Source organism: Azolla caroliniana, unplaced genomic scaffold (assembly GCF_043228905.1).
Source record: "Azolla caroliniana isolate FFs.n. ecotype wild unplaced genomic scaffold, voAzoCaro1.0.p SCAF_14, whole genome shotgun sequence".
Classification (NCBI taxonomy): domain Eukaryota; kingdom Viridiplantae; phylum Streptophyta; class Polypodiopsida; order Salviniales; family Salviniaceae; genus Azolla; species Azolla caroliniana.
This window is the reverse complement of record NW_028230449.1, coordinates 3156271-3170952: the sequence shown is the minus strand read 5'-3', so window position 1 is coordinate 3170952 and position 14682 is coordinate 3156271. Positions and strand designations below refer to the sequence as shown.

Genomic DNA, 14682 nt, shown 5'->3' with positions numbered 1-14682 from the left:
AGCCTTAATAGGTTTGTTATTTCCATCACATTATCCTAAAGTTCACTGTTTTACATTGTCCACAATTATATACATATGGTTTGATCCCATGCGAACAAACTGAGGAATAGATTAGATCAACTTTAAATACAAGTATTAGATACCTTAATAAGTTTGTTATTCCAATTACATTATCCTAAAGTTCACTATCCTACATTGTCCACAATTATATATATGCGAGTATGGGTCAAAGTATAGAAAGAAGGCTACAACGATTGGAGTTTCATGCTATATAGGACAAAGATATATTTAATATCCATGGTTTTCAAGTAAAGTGGAGTGCTTCTACTCTACACCAAAGTATTTATTTAAGTCGGCAATTAGAACTTAGAAAGGGATTGACTACCTAAATTTACATATTGTCCAATGCGCATAGAGAGGATTGGACTAGTCTATCTTGTTTTTTCCTTCATGCTTAATTTATAGCTTATACAAAGATACCCATTTCGTATAGAGATACCCATTTAGGTTGGTTTGGCTACCAACAACGGTTGATGCACTTGCTAAAGATGTGGCACAAAGTTAAGGTCAATTAGGTGTATCGTGATAACACAACATGCACTTGCTAAAAAGGTGGCACAATGTTTAGTGTATGTGTGTGTGTCGGCAACGATTCGGTTCAGTTTGGTTCGAGAGGGTATGTGTGTGTGTGTGTGTGTGTGTGTGTGTGTGTGTGTACGTTTTCTCCCTCGGTTAATCCTCATAGTTCCGGTAAGAGAAGAAATTCTCATGAAGAAGAAGAAGAAGACTTGGTCTCTTCGTTCTTCAGGAAAGTTTCAGGAAATTACGAATCTATCCCCCTCCAACCAGTATTTAAGTCAACTTCATCCTGTGTATTTTCCATCGCCCAGCTAAACTAACTAACATAACTAATTCGTCAATCCACACAGCTTCCTCCATGGCCTCCGAACACACAGAGAATGCTCCTGATCCTGCTACTGTAGATGGTGATGGTACCTTGGTATGGGACACACACACAGACACAGAAAGAGAGAGAGAGAGAGAGAGAGCTTCTTGTCTGGCTTTCATATATGGTTTGGCATTGATTCGAGCTTCAAATATTCTGACCTTATTTGTTATATGTGCAGAACTTCTGGTTAGATGCAGAATGCTATGTTATACCATCGAGAAGACTAAATATTACATGGGCAGATGATGCTCGTTACTGGGAATGGATGCCACAACCAGGATCTTGGTAAATCTTTCAACCAAAACATAATTCTGTCGAAACTTCTGCATTAATTTTGAGTTATGTAATACGATTGAGAGAGATGAGGTTCTTTGGTAAGTCAAGATTAATTTATCTTTGGCAGAGATAGATAGATAGATCAGTTGCCATGGCACATGGCAACCAGAGTTACCAGGTTCTTTGGTAGAAATCTATCTTTCAAGCAAGATACTAGTTAAAGATTGTGCAATCTTTTGAGTATATTTATCTTTCAAGTTAAAGATGATGATCAAGTAAATTCCATGGCTCTTTTGGTAGATCTATCTTTCAAAGCAAGATATTGCTGAGATTTGGTGTGCATGTTTTTCTCTTGTCCATATGATGTTTCCCCTAAGGTCCCATGAATGCGCGAGCCTGAAGGATGTATGCTGGTTGGACATGAAGGCCGAGGCGAAGGACACCGTGTTCCCTCCGGGAGTATACACCGCCTCATTCAGGATCATGCTAATCAACCCGTTCGGCTTCCAAAACTACCCCGTTAAGCTATCCTTGGATACGTCTGACGGCCAACATGCCGAAGCCGAGCGGTTCCTCCAAGGTGACCAACTCAGGTGCGGAACCGTCACACCTCTACGACCCGTCGGCAACGGATGGTTCGACCTCGACATCGGGGAGTTCTCGGTCGACACCGAAACGCCTCTCACCGTGTCGTTCAACCTCAGGGAGGTGGACAGTAACCTGTGGAAAGGCGGGTTGGTCATCGATTGTGCCAAGATTCAGTTGTCAAATGCTATTAAACATGAATAGATAGTGTGCATTCGAGGCTTGGTGTGAAGATTCGGTTGTCCGAGAGCTATTTAATAAGTATAGTGTGTGTGCGAGAAGACTCTCAGTTGTCGAGTGCTATTTTAACATGTGTTGTGTGCGTTTGATAACCTTGCGAAAACTTGGTTGTCAATTGTTATTCTAACATGTATAATTGTGTGCATTTGATGCTTTGTGTGAAAACTCGGTTGTCGAATGTTATTTAATATACATAGTGTGTGTTGGATGCTTTTAGTGCATTCGAAGCTTGGTGTGAAGATTCGGTTGTCCGAGAGCTATTTAATAAGTATAGTGTGTGTTTGATGCTTTGTGCGAAAAGACTCTCGGTTGTCGAGTGCTATTTTAACGTGTTGTGTGCGTTTGATACCTTGCGAAAAGTTGGTTGTCAATTGTTATTTTAACATGTATAATTGTGTGCATTTGATACTTTGTGTGAAAACTCGGTTGTCAAATGTTATTTAATATGCATAGTGTGCATTGGATGCTTTTAAAAGCTCGGAAAGAGTTGGAAATAGCAATTCACTAACTTTGTTTATCGAGTGATTTGAGGTAAATTGTTATGATCCATATAACTCTTATTTGGATTTCAAATAAACCTCTCATTTTGTCAATTTATATGTGTGGCTTGCGATATTTCATTGAGATTCATCATTTTGCTTGATACCCTAGAGTTTGTGATGAATGACTTGGTTCAGATGGAGGAATGGAATTTGTCTTTATGTATTGTGCTTGAGCTCAATGGAAAGTTACCTAGGAATAAAGTATAGTGTGTTTTGGATGCTTTTGAAGGGTCAGAAATGATGAGAATCGGATCGTAAATTCACAAGAACGAAAATGTTGAAATACACAACACAGATACACAAGATAACAGTGCATGCAGATTTAACGTGGAAAACCCTATAACGGGAGAAAACCACGGGAGAACAGAACTTCACTATATAGTGGATATACAATGTTGAAGATTACAAACACTCTCCTATCAAGTGTATAAGCCACATAGGACTCTTGCGTCTACTGTTACACACACAGCTATGGTGCAACACACACACACTCTCTCTCATTGTGCTCCTCTTACTCACACGCTTAACTTCAACCTACACACTGTACCCTACTCTCTTCAACACTATAACGTTTGCCCTAGGCATATTTATACTAATACATCATATGGGCTATTTACAAGTGTAGCCCCTACTACACATCGCTACTATTATTATAGTTATAATAATAATAGTCAAACAGTTAATCAGTCGACTCCCTATTCGTTAACTCTTTGAATGTTAGCTACTTCCAAACAGTCGGCTCCTCCCACAAGAGGGACATATTCCCAACAAACTCCCCCTTCACTCCTATGGGAGAAAGTCACGTAGTCCTGTCTTCTATCGACAGACTCTAAGTCTGTCCATAGTTAGGTTCTTCGTTAGCATGTCGGATCCATTATCGTCAGTATGGATCTTCACCAAAGTAAACTCTCCTTCTTTGGCTATCTCTCGCAACCATTGATACCTTCTCTGTATATTCGTTGGTCCGGGAATGGTATGCAGTATTCTTGGCTAGATGTATTGCACTCTGGCTGTCACAATGAAGCAAGAACTCACTTTGCTTCATCCCTAACTCGCTGAGAAATTTTCTCATCTAAATCAGCTCTTTGCTGACTGTATTTTGCCTCAGTGGTCGACAAGGCCATAGACTTCTATAGTCGTGACTACAACGACATTGCTCCCCCCGCATAGGTCATCACGTACCCTGACGTGAATCAGCTTGAGTCACATCCCCTGACATATCTGAATCGGTAAACCCTTCGAGCATGGGTTTTCCGACACCATACCTTAGGCACACCCCCGAGGTGCTCTTAAGTACCTTAATATCCACTTCACCGTTGCCCAGTGTTCTCTTCCTGGATTACTCATATATCGGCTTATTGCCCCTACAGCAAAGGCTATGTATGGTCTCGTGCAGACCATAGCATACATAAGATTGTCGACGGCCGAGGCATATGGTACTTGCCTCATGTCGGCCTTTCCCTTCTCCCCTCTCGGGCACTACTTAACATTCATCTTGCAGTTTGTCGGCAAGCCCAAAACAATGTTCTTCGTCTGCATCTCACGAAGCCGTGGGAAATTTAAGTGGTCGAACCACTTGTGCCACAGGTCGATATCCAATTCGACCTTTTTTCCTTTCACGTACAACGCGGTTCCGGCTTGATTAGTGTCGAGGATAAACATCCTCCCTTCATGGTGCCCTTGCGCGATCACTTTCCCTTCCTCTTCTATGAAGCAGTTGAGGTGTGTGAATCAAACTTGCATACCTTGGTCGACAATTTGACCGACCGACACCAAGTTCTTCGTTATTGTCGGGACGTGCAACACATTCATAAGCTTCCCTTTCTGCCTGACGTGGCTGAGGGGAACTTCACCGACATGTTTGATGGTATGCAGGGTGTCATCTCCCGTTTCGACAACCCCTCGTGATTCCGGCTTCTCCAAGTACGAGAACCATTCCTCGTGACTCGTCATATGATTTGACACTCCGGAGTCGACATAGCACACCTCGCGTGATTTCGAGGTGTTCACGGCCATTGAGTGAGCCTTATGCTTCATTACGAAGGCAGGGCCCGCTCCATTTCCGGCTCATTCCGAGCCTTCCGCGTAGTGCGACTTCTGACGCCTTCCTGTGCCTATTCCGCTCAATCCAGCTTTGTCTGAATCAACTTGTTTCTTCCGGCACTCACTCTCCTTGTGGCCTTTCTTGCCACAGTACCAGCATTCCGACACGGCCTTCTCTTGTCGGCTTCCCGGGTGTTCGGAATTGCTTCCGGCATTTCAATTATGCCGTCCATTCTTCTCTTTTCGGCCGCCTCCATTGCGTGTCGATCCTCCTCGTTCACCACGACCATGGGGCCTATCATCCTCCGTGTAGAGCATCTTGCCATCGGCGTGCGCACTCGTCAACGCACCCGCGTGGTTTTCTTCTATGAGCAACATTGACTGAAGCTCGAAAAACGAAGGTGTATTCTCCCTCGTGCAGACCGCCGTTCGGAAAGCTCCAAAATTAGACGCTAACCCGCCAAGACAAACCTGCACCATCTCGTCCTCCTCAACGTTCACGTTAACAGAGGTGAGTGAGTCGTAGATTTCTTTGATCTTGGTGGTGTAGTTAGCCACCGACATATCTCGTTGTCATACATTGCTCAACACTTGCCTGAGTTGAAGCTTTCTAGTGGTAGTGCTTGCGGCGAAGAGCTTTTTGAGATTCACCTACGCAGCCTTTGGCGTCTTAGCATCCCGAATATAGCTCAATAGTTGGTCGCTCACACAGGATGCAAAGTAGTAGAGAACTCTACTTGTCGCTTGTTCCCAAGACGAAATATCTCTATGTGTCGAGTCAGGTGCTTCATCATTAGCTCCTTCGACATAACTCCAGTAGCCATGACCGAGCAGGTACTGGTGCATCTTGTACAACCAAGATGCGTAGTTGCTCCTGTCGAGCTTCTTAGTCAGTAGCGAGCTTCCCATACCTCTGTCCATATCTAATGTCTTTTCCTTTTCCGAAAAAAAAATGAAGAATGACTTCAACTCTGTTTTGTCGCAAGCTTTTCTTGTCGGCTGCGGAGGACTTCAACCCTCACGCTCTGATACCATGTAAAAGAAAACGTTGTGCGGAAGCGTATGCACAACACAGAATACACAGTTCGGAGGAATAAGACAGTTCGGTAGAACACAGAAGACATAGAGATGGAGAGGGAGAGGGAGAGACAGAGACAGAGCAGACACTGAAAACTAAATTCAAAATAATACTCAATTTGTACAAACTTCGTGCTCAGTGAGCACCTTATATACAAGCCCTGACAATCGGGTTGACACAAGTACTAACAGTACTTGACGCTCATAAATGAGCCGCTACACTCACTCCCAAAATTATTCCTTTCGAGGAATATCTTTCTAACGGCCTCGCGGTTTACGCACCGCTATAGCCTATTGTGCACACGGTTTTACACACCCAGTTTTTCGCACTGGGTTACGCACCAAATTACGCACCGACTGTTGAGCTTGTCTCTCAACAACGTTCGACTCCGACTGGGTAGGACACCCTTGTCCTTCCTCCTTGCTTCCTCATTCAGGATGCTTGTCTTCACCATTTGTAAAGACAAGTTCTCTTCTTGATAGGAGGTGCTAAGAGTAACCACCAGGTTCTCCTAGTTATCCAGCAGTGTGCACATCAGAAGAATGGCCTGCATCGCATCATCAAGGGGAAACTTGGTTGCAACAAGTTGATTCACATATGCCATGAAAGTGTTGATATGTTCGACGATGCTCTCACCATCTCTGTATTTTAGCCACATGATCTTTCTCATCAATGAGGTTTTATTGAGGGCATTCTTCCTCTCATACAGACCCGACAGCTTCTACCACATCTGGTGGGCATTTGTGTCATTCGCGACATACTCAAGGACACTTACATCAACACAATATCGGATGGTGGCCACCGCCTTTCTGTTAAGAAGTTTCCATTCCGACTCCAATACCCCCCTGGGTATATCTGCTCTGTCGACGGGCTCGTATAGTGCTTGTGTTAGTTTAGCATGCCAACAAACTGATTGGATAATTGACTTGGGAATCTTGTATCATACTACCCCGTACCGAAAGATGTTTACATCATATGCTGGTGGTGAGTTTCGTAGACTCAAAATGGCCAACCATGGTGTGGCAGAGGTTGTTGGCATAGGAAATGTCATTTTGGTCACGAACACAGGTTCTAAACTTGTATTGAAGGATGTTAGACATGTTCCAGACATTCGGCTAAATATAATTTCTGTCGGTAAGCTTGATGATGAGGGCTATTCAAATGGAAGCTCACCAAAGGCTCTCAAGTCATAACAAGATGTCAAAAACGAAACTCTCTATATATGATGCATGCTATGGTGTCCAGTGGAGAGGTAAATGTAGCAGACAAAGATGTCTCTATTGAGCTATGGCACAAGAGACTTGGGCACATGAGTCAAAAAGGACTCGAGGTTCTAGCAAGGAAGAACATTTTTCCAGAGATAACATGTATGCATTTGGAAACTTGTATCGATTGATGGTCCTTGTGATGATGGTCTAGTTGGAATGCACCATGTAATGGTACTGGTTGGCCAATAACCATGTTTTCTATTGTAGGGTTTTATTAGTATGTAAAATTGTATGTTCAAGCCTATGATGTCGTATAATGGACAACATCGGTAGAGGAGATCAAGGCATCAACTAACAATCAGCAACGGTTCCGTTCAATTCAGGTTAAGTTCAAGTTTTTTAATAGTTCGATTTTGGTTCGGTTCGGTTTAGGGGGCGAACGGTTTGGTTTAAGCAATTTGATGGTTTAGGGTTGCTAGTTGAAAATTGTTTTAATATGTTTTGAAACAAGCCTTTCATTTTTAAGCCTAATTCTCACGTTTTAGGAAAATTCTTTAAAATTTTGAAATTTTAAAAATTGAAATTGCCTTAGAACCTAAAAACCAAAACCAAACCATGAAACCACAGTTTTAACGGTTTAACAGATTGGATTTTTTGTAACAGTTTGGTTTAAATGGTTTCGTGGTTCGGTTCAAGTTTCAAATATATTAAACAGTTTGGTTTTGACACTCTCGAACCGAACCGTTGTCGATTGTTAACACCAACCATGGACGTTGAAGTCAACCAACCATAGGAAAAGTGGGCTAGAACAAACCAAATAGGAAGTAATGTAAGCAATGGGCAACCTAGTGTGAAAGGAACTTGCTTACCTTGTAAAAATCTATAAAAGCCACCTTTTGGTGTCTTTTGTAGCACTTCTTTCTCCTTTTCATTAGTGCACTAGGGCTCTTTTTATCTCCCTAAGCCTTCATTACGGTTAAGAGCTAAGTAAGCCAAACCCTAATCTCCTCCTTTTTTAAGGTGCTAGAGCTTTTTGCAATAAGAAGTGGTGTGCTTATTTCTATCTTCGTTGTTTCTACATTCATGTTTATGTGCAAAAGAGAGAGAGAGAGAGAGAGAGAGAGAGAGAGAGAGAGAGAGAGAGAGAGAGAGAGAGAGAGAGAGAGTGTGTGTGTGTGTGTGTGTGTGTGTGTGAGTGAGCTTTAGTGCTAATATTCATAACTAAGTAAACTCGTAGCTCCTAGGTGCTTGACAACCACCTTCAGTCGATTCACCATCAAAAGGGTATATGCCGGTCTGAATCCTAGGCTAACAATATCAACAAGAGGCAAAACTCCGTGGATCCATAAACACACTCCCATTAGGCACACGAAAACGACACGTCTATTTGGCGTCATCACTGAGTATAAGACTGACACAACTAATGATGAATTTTTTGGCAAGTCTACTTAGCGTAGGAAGATACTAATAAGGTGAAACATTTCTTATTTTGTTTCGTTAGTTAAGTTAAACTAAGCTAACTTAATCTATTTTCATCCTTTTTCACCCCTAATCGCTCGAATGTTAGCTTATTAATAGTCTAGATTAATATGTTTTGTGTTAAATATATTTTTTAGATCTTTGTTAGGTTTGTTGTGACATGATTAGCACTAGTTGACATTCCTAACCACCCATAAATTTCGAATTTTCTTTGGCTTGGCGTCATTTTCACATCCGCACCCCCTCCATTCAAGTCCCCCCCCCACCCCTTCGAGTTCCCCCTCCATTCATGTTACCACATAAATCTGAGTCCCCACTTACATCTAAGTTTCCCCTCCATTTGCATACAACCCAGATCCACATCTCAAATCCATTCATGTCTCCCATACCTACCTTCCATTCTTAACCTTAAAAAGAAAAGTTTCTTCTTGCCCCTCCATGCATTCAATAAAATTATATATATAATTATATCTCAATAAAATTAAAATTATATATATCTATAAAAATAAAAATAAAATTATAAGTAAAACTCATTACACATCCACTTGAATGTAATAGAAAAATAGATGCAAATATGACCAAAAGGGAAATGGACGAAACTAGCCAAATTTGGGCCAATTTCTTCAAGCTCTACATCACCCGCAACATTGAAATGGCTCGAGCTAATACAAATGCCAAAGCCAACACCTCAAACCCCTCAAAGTATTATGAAGGTTGGTTGACACTGAGAATACATCAACATTAAAATCTAACCCCTAGCCCCCAAAGGCACACCTCAATAAGCGTGTATCCCCATGGATCAGCGGAGTCTTAATTGACATTACCAAGATACGATGCAAGAACTCAACATCATAAAACAAAGGTGTCCAACCTGAATCCATCAAGCATGGCATCGAGGCAACCATTTCTGAACAAATGACTGCATATTTAACAACACAACACACACTCACACTCCTTGAACCTACCATATAAAGTATGAGAGACCCTCCTCTCAACGTGGACCCATGGGGTATCAAGTCGTCGTGTGGTGTGACTCCAAAAAATCAAGCCTCCAAAACTTTAACTGAAGCGCAAGGTTGGTAGAAAGACACCACACAATTTTGGCTACCTACACAAAGTTAGATACGGTGATGTGCGATTGAAATTTGACCAAGACCATCGAGGAATTGAACCAGACCATGTGGGATATTAGGTGACTCGAAGGCTCCTTGAACTTGAAGACTCATCAAAGTTGAAGGCTTGTAGAGTCGAAAGGAAGGTCGAGTCGAACACCTCCTTGTTCATCTAGAAAGGTCAAAAAGGTCTAATATGCATCTTGCTATATGTTGATGACCTTTTCATTAGCGGAGCCAACTTTGGTAAAATAGGTTGTGTCAAGTCTCGACTCTCAACTATCGGCTACATTCGAGATGAAGGACCTAGGGAACCTTCATTACTTCCTCGGGATCGAAGTGATCCACACCCCTGACGCATATTGATCAGTCAACACCACTATGTGTTGAATATGTTACAGCACAAATTCAGCATGACAGATTGCCGATCCGTCACGACTCCTCTCGATAAGAATCAGAAGCTTTACCATAACTCAATGCCGGCTTGAGACGAGAAATGGTTCTGACAAATTGTTGGAAGCCTCATCTACTTGACCATCACCCGCCCAAAACTTAGTTATCCGGTCGGACTAATCAATCAATTCATGTCAAAGTCAACGGTCGAGTACCTTCAGTGCGTGCATAGGATATTGAGATATGTCAGCAGCACAAAGGTCCATGGGTTGTTGTATCAATTCGGCTATATGAACACCGATTGAGCCGGAAACGTTGGCGATTGCCAATCGACATCAAGATATTCGTTCTCTCTTGGGAGCATAGCGATCACGTGGAGCAACAAGAAGCAGTCGACAATAGCACTGTCGAGCACTGAGGCCAAATACAAAGGAGCAATTATCGTAACATACGAAGAAATATGGCTCAAAGGGTTGCTGCAGGATCCACGAGTGGAGGTTGTCGATCCGACGCCGATCTATTGTGACAACCTTAACAGCATCCAACTAGCAAAGAATCTTGTCTTCCACGCTCGCACCAAGTACATAGAAGTCCACTACCACTTCGTGCGCAGGTGCGTCCTTAGTGGAGAGGTCGAAGTGAGTTATGTTTGGACTTATCGGCAAGTAGACGACATCTTCACCAACCCCCTTGGACTAGACAAGTTACGACACTTTTAGAGATGCTTTAATTGTAGCATCTCGATGTGCCACACTTGAGGGGGAGAACTGAAGGAAGCATGGCTAGGGAGAGACTAGTCGATAGGGGGAAATTGGACGAGAACTGCGCAACGAATGAGTTGGCCAAACAAGCGGAACAAGGTAGGGGGAGAGCTTAATGGAGCAACCAATCAAAGATAGCCGATTTAAACAATGTGGACGATATAGACGAGCCGAATCAGGAGAACTTTGAACAAGCAAGAGGCCAACCGAAGCCGAAGCCGGAGCGGGAGAGCCAACGGATCGAGAGGCGTCGACGTCGTAGAAGCGGGAAGAAGGCCAACGAGGGCCAAAGGAGTAGACAAGACGATCGGACAGGTTGAGATGCGCGAGCCAAGAGAAGAGTAGGCAGAGCAAGGAGGAGCCAAGGTGAAGAACCGGTAGAGCAGACAGAGCAATCCCCCAAGTTGAGCTTGAGGGGGAGTGTTGAGTGACAAGCTCAACATGAAGCCAGATTGGCTGAAGAAGTATAATGTTCCTATTTTAGTAATAGGAATATTATAGGTTGTTAAGGGGCAGAGCTCATAAGTGAGCATTAAGTACTTTATCAATACTTGTGTCAACCCACTGTCAAGGGCTTGTATAAAAAGTGCTCGATGACCACATTATATCTACAAAATATTATTATTTTGAATAGAACTTGTTGTCTCCTAACTCTATCTCTCTCTCACTATGTACTCCATCTCCATTCCCTGTGTATTCCTAATTGTGTACTGTTGTCTGGCTCATCCTATTCTGTTTGTTGTCTACAAGCTTCTGCATTCAAGTTTTTCTTTACACCAAATCACCAATCAAAACTAGCCAACGTACCAACTCACTAGTCGAATACTCCCAAGGAAGGGGTAGATCTGACACATAAACAAAATCATTGCCAGAGCGGATCCCCAAATAAATCTCCATTGAACAAGAGTTCACAAAATGCCGACCGGCCAAGCGGTCGGGTCAAAGAATCCGAACCAAACAATTTGGCACCGAGGAGATCCGGACGAGTCCGAAAACCAATAGAGTTCTATCAACCGGGGTTAGACTACGTCAACTATACGGATGCAGGAGAACTAAGCTCATACAAAGAAGCCACCATTGTATCGGATGCCAAAACATGGCAACAAGCCATGCAATCCAAAATGGACTCAATCCGATAGAACGACACATGGGAGCTGGTTCAATTGCAAGACAAAAGGAATTTTTTGCCTTGCAAATATGCCAACTGGCCAAGCGCTCAGGTCAAAGAATCTGAACCTAACAATTCAGCATCGAGAAGATCCAGATGAGTCCGAAAACTGACAAAGTTCTATCAATCGGAGCTAGACTACGTCAACTATACAAACATAGGAGAACTGGGCTCATACGAAGACGCCACTATTCCATCGAATGCTGAAACCTAGCAACAAGCCATGCAATCCAAAATGGACTCAATCCAACATAACGACACATAGGTGCTGGTCGAATTACCAACCAGAAGGAAGTTGTTGCCCTACAAATGGGTTTACTAGTACAAATATGTATCTAGTTCAGGCAAACCCAAATACAAAGCTCAGGTCGTCACCAAGGGTTTCAAACAAGAACATGGCATCGACTACGATCAGATTTTCTCCCATAGTCAAAATGATGACCCTTCGGCTCTTACTCAGAGTTGTAGTCGTAGTGACGGAAGACTTTGAGCTCGAGCAACTGGACGTCAAGACGGCATTCCTTCACGGAGAATCTAGAAGAGGATATCTACATGTCCCAACCGTCAGGTTTCACAACGATGAGGGAGGAAGGTCACCTTGTTTGCCGACTGAAGAAAAACCTTTACAGCTTGAAGCAAGCACCAAGGATGTGGTACCAAATGTTTGATTCCTACATCCGGCAGCTTGGGTACAACTGGTCCAACCCCAACCCATGTATGTACATTCGGCAATTAGCTTACGAGTCCCGGATCCACGTGATCCTTTATGTTGACGACATGCTTATCGCAAGAAGCAATAAAGCCAAAATCTAGAAGCTAAAACAACAACTTCACAAGAAATTCTCGATGAAGGAACTTGGACAAGCCCGACACATCCTAGGCATGAGGATAGAGCGAGATAGGACAAGAAGATCCTAGGGCTCTCCCAATCCAACTATATCCGTAAGGTGCTAAGGCTATTCAACATGGACAAATAGAAGTCAGCACCGACTCTGCTCCAGACGTCGATCCGACTATCGGAAGGGGAGTCTCCCTCTATAGAGGTTGAGACTGAGCAGATGAGGAAGATATCTTATGCATCGGTTGTAGGAAGTCTCATGTACACGATGGTGGCCACCTGACCCGACCTTACATATGTTGTAGGCGTCACCATCTGTTACATGTCTAATCTTGGAAAGAAGCTCTGAGAAGTTGTTAAATACATATTCTGGTATCTTCGCGGAACCAAGAACTTACAACTATCCCAGATCATTGCTTCAACGCACTAAGGAGACAAATGTAGCTACAACAAGCTGAGGAGTGCAAGGAAGCCGAATCAAAAGAAGTAGCAAAAGAGTCAAAAAGCACCAAAAGGTCCAAAAGCATCAAGCAGAAGAATCAAAAGAAGCAACCTATTATGATGTGGCTTGTGTGAACGGATCAAAGCACCAAAAGGTCAAGGTTTGTTATGACTGAGAATTAGAAGAAGTATATTCTACCAAAATCAAGTTCTAATGCAAGGATGAGGACAAGTGCATGTAAGGAGAGAGAATACTTTCTTTATTCAACAAGGGAGCACCTAAAAGCTATGGAACAAGGAAGAGAGCTTAGTTTCGGGTTCAATATTTTTAGGATTCAAACACATGAGCTTTGTCAAAATTTTCGTTAACCCAAGGAGGCAAATCACAAGGGCCTACAATGACCGAGGCGACATAGCCATCAATCACTTGCCACAATGAATCACAGATATCTCTCCCGCACGCAATGTCTTGTCACACTATGTAAAAGGAGTAATTTGTTCTACAAGATAGTGTAGCGCATTAGTTTTTAAAATAAATCTATTATATTCCATGGGATTATTAACTATTATGAAAATTCAATTGAATATATCATTCTAAAACTTATTTTCTTGGGAGAGAAACCTTAATGTGTGTTTTGTGTGAATCGAAGCAATAAAGCATCGCAACGTGAGCAAGTGAAAACTAGGAAACTCGTTTTACACACTTTACCCACAACCTTGAAGGGGAATTTTATGTTCCCAAAATGCCCTCCAAATCCAACAAAATTCAAGGCATTCTTTAAAGTACTAAGGTATATCCCCCTTTTCTCTTCACATACATAAAGATATATACACATAAACAAGCAACCCACACACCACATTGCACTACAATTCCATGCATACACATCTTATACATGACTCACTATGAACTATTAACACACTCACTTGCATCTCTAAACACAAGCACATTGCACATACGCACACATTCAAAGTATTACACACATTTGAACCTAAATATGTGCATTACTTAATCTAAAAAACACACAACCCCCCTCCCCTCTTTTGCTATACATATTATACACTTACTCACACACATATATGTAACCATAATCTAGTTTTCAGCTTTGACACATGCTAGTTTGATCTAATCCCTTTTTTTCAAAGAGCTAAGGAATGGACAGTATGGAGAATAAAACTATCTCTCTTAAATCATGCCACACCTATCAAGATTCATCAGATCATGTGTGTGAGACTCATCCCTTCCACTCCCCTTCCCCCCATATCTTTCTTTCTTCCTGTGTGGAAATAGGTTTAAAATAATGATGAAGATGATCATTGACTTGCATTATGACCCACACATCCACAACGACATATATCCCATATTGGGCTCAAAATCATTGTAAAGAAGGGCAAGTGAAGCATCAATGTCATTTGGTTGTGTGGGAGAAAGAATTCGGACAACTTTGGGCATGAATACTTCAATGTTATGAAATAGCAACACCTTAAAAACAGTCCACAAACCATACAAAGATCTTCATAAAATTTGGGAATGTGGCACACATGTTGAAATTAAGTTAGTTTTTTGCATTA

At 42.3% G+C, this 14682-nt stretch overlaps 1 protein-coding gene across 1 annotated transcript; it reads left to right on the top strand.

The window, feature by feature from the left end:
- The first annotated feature begins 882 nt into the window (after positions 1-882).
- On the top strand, positions 883-2516 carry LOC147855183 (F-box protein PP2-A15-like). Its single transcript, XM_087330006.1, has 3 exons — positions 883-1000; positions 1128-1234; positions 1603-2516. Exons 1-3 carry the CDS (start codon positions 938-940, stop codon positions 2012-2014), a joined length of 582 nt encoding a protein of 193 aa, XP_087186132.1. The 5' UTR covers positions 883-937; the 3' UTR covers positions 2015-2516.
- The last annotated feature ends 12166 nt before the right edge of the window (positions 2517-14682 follow it).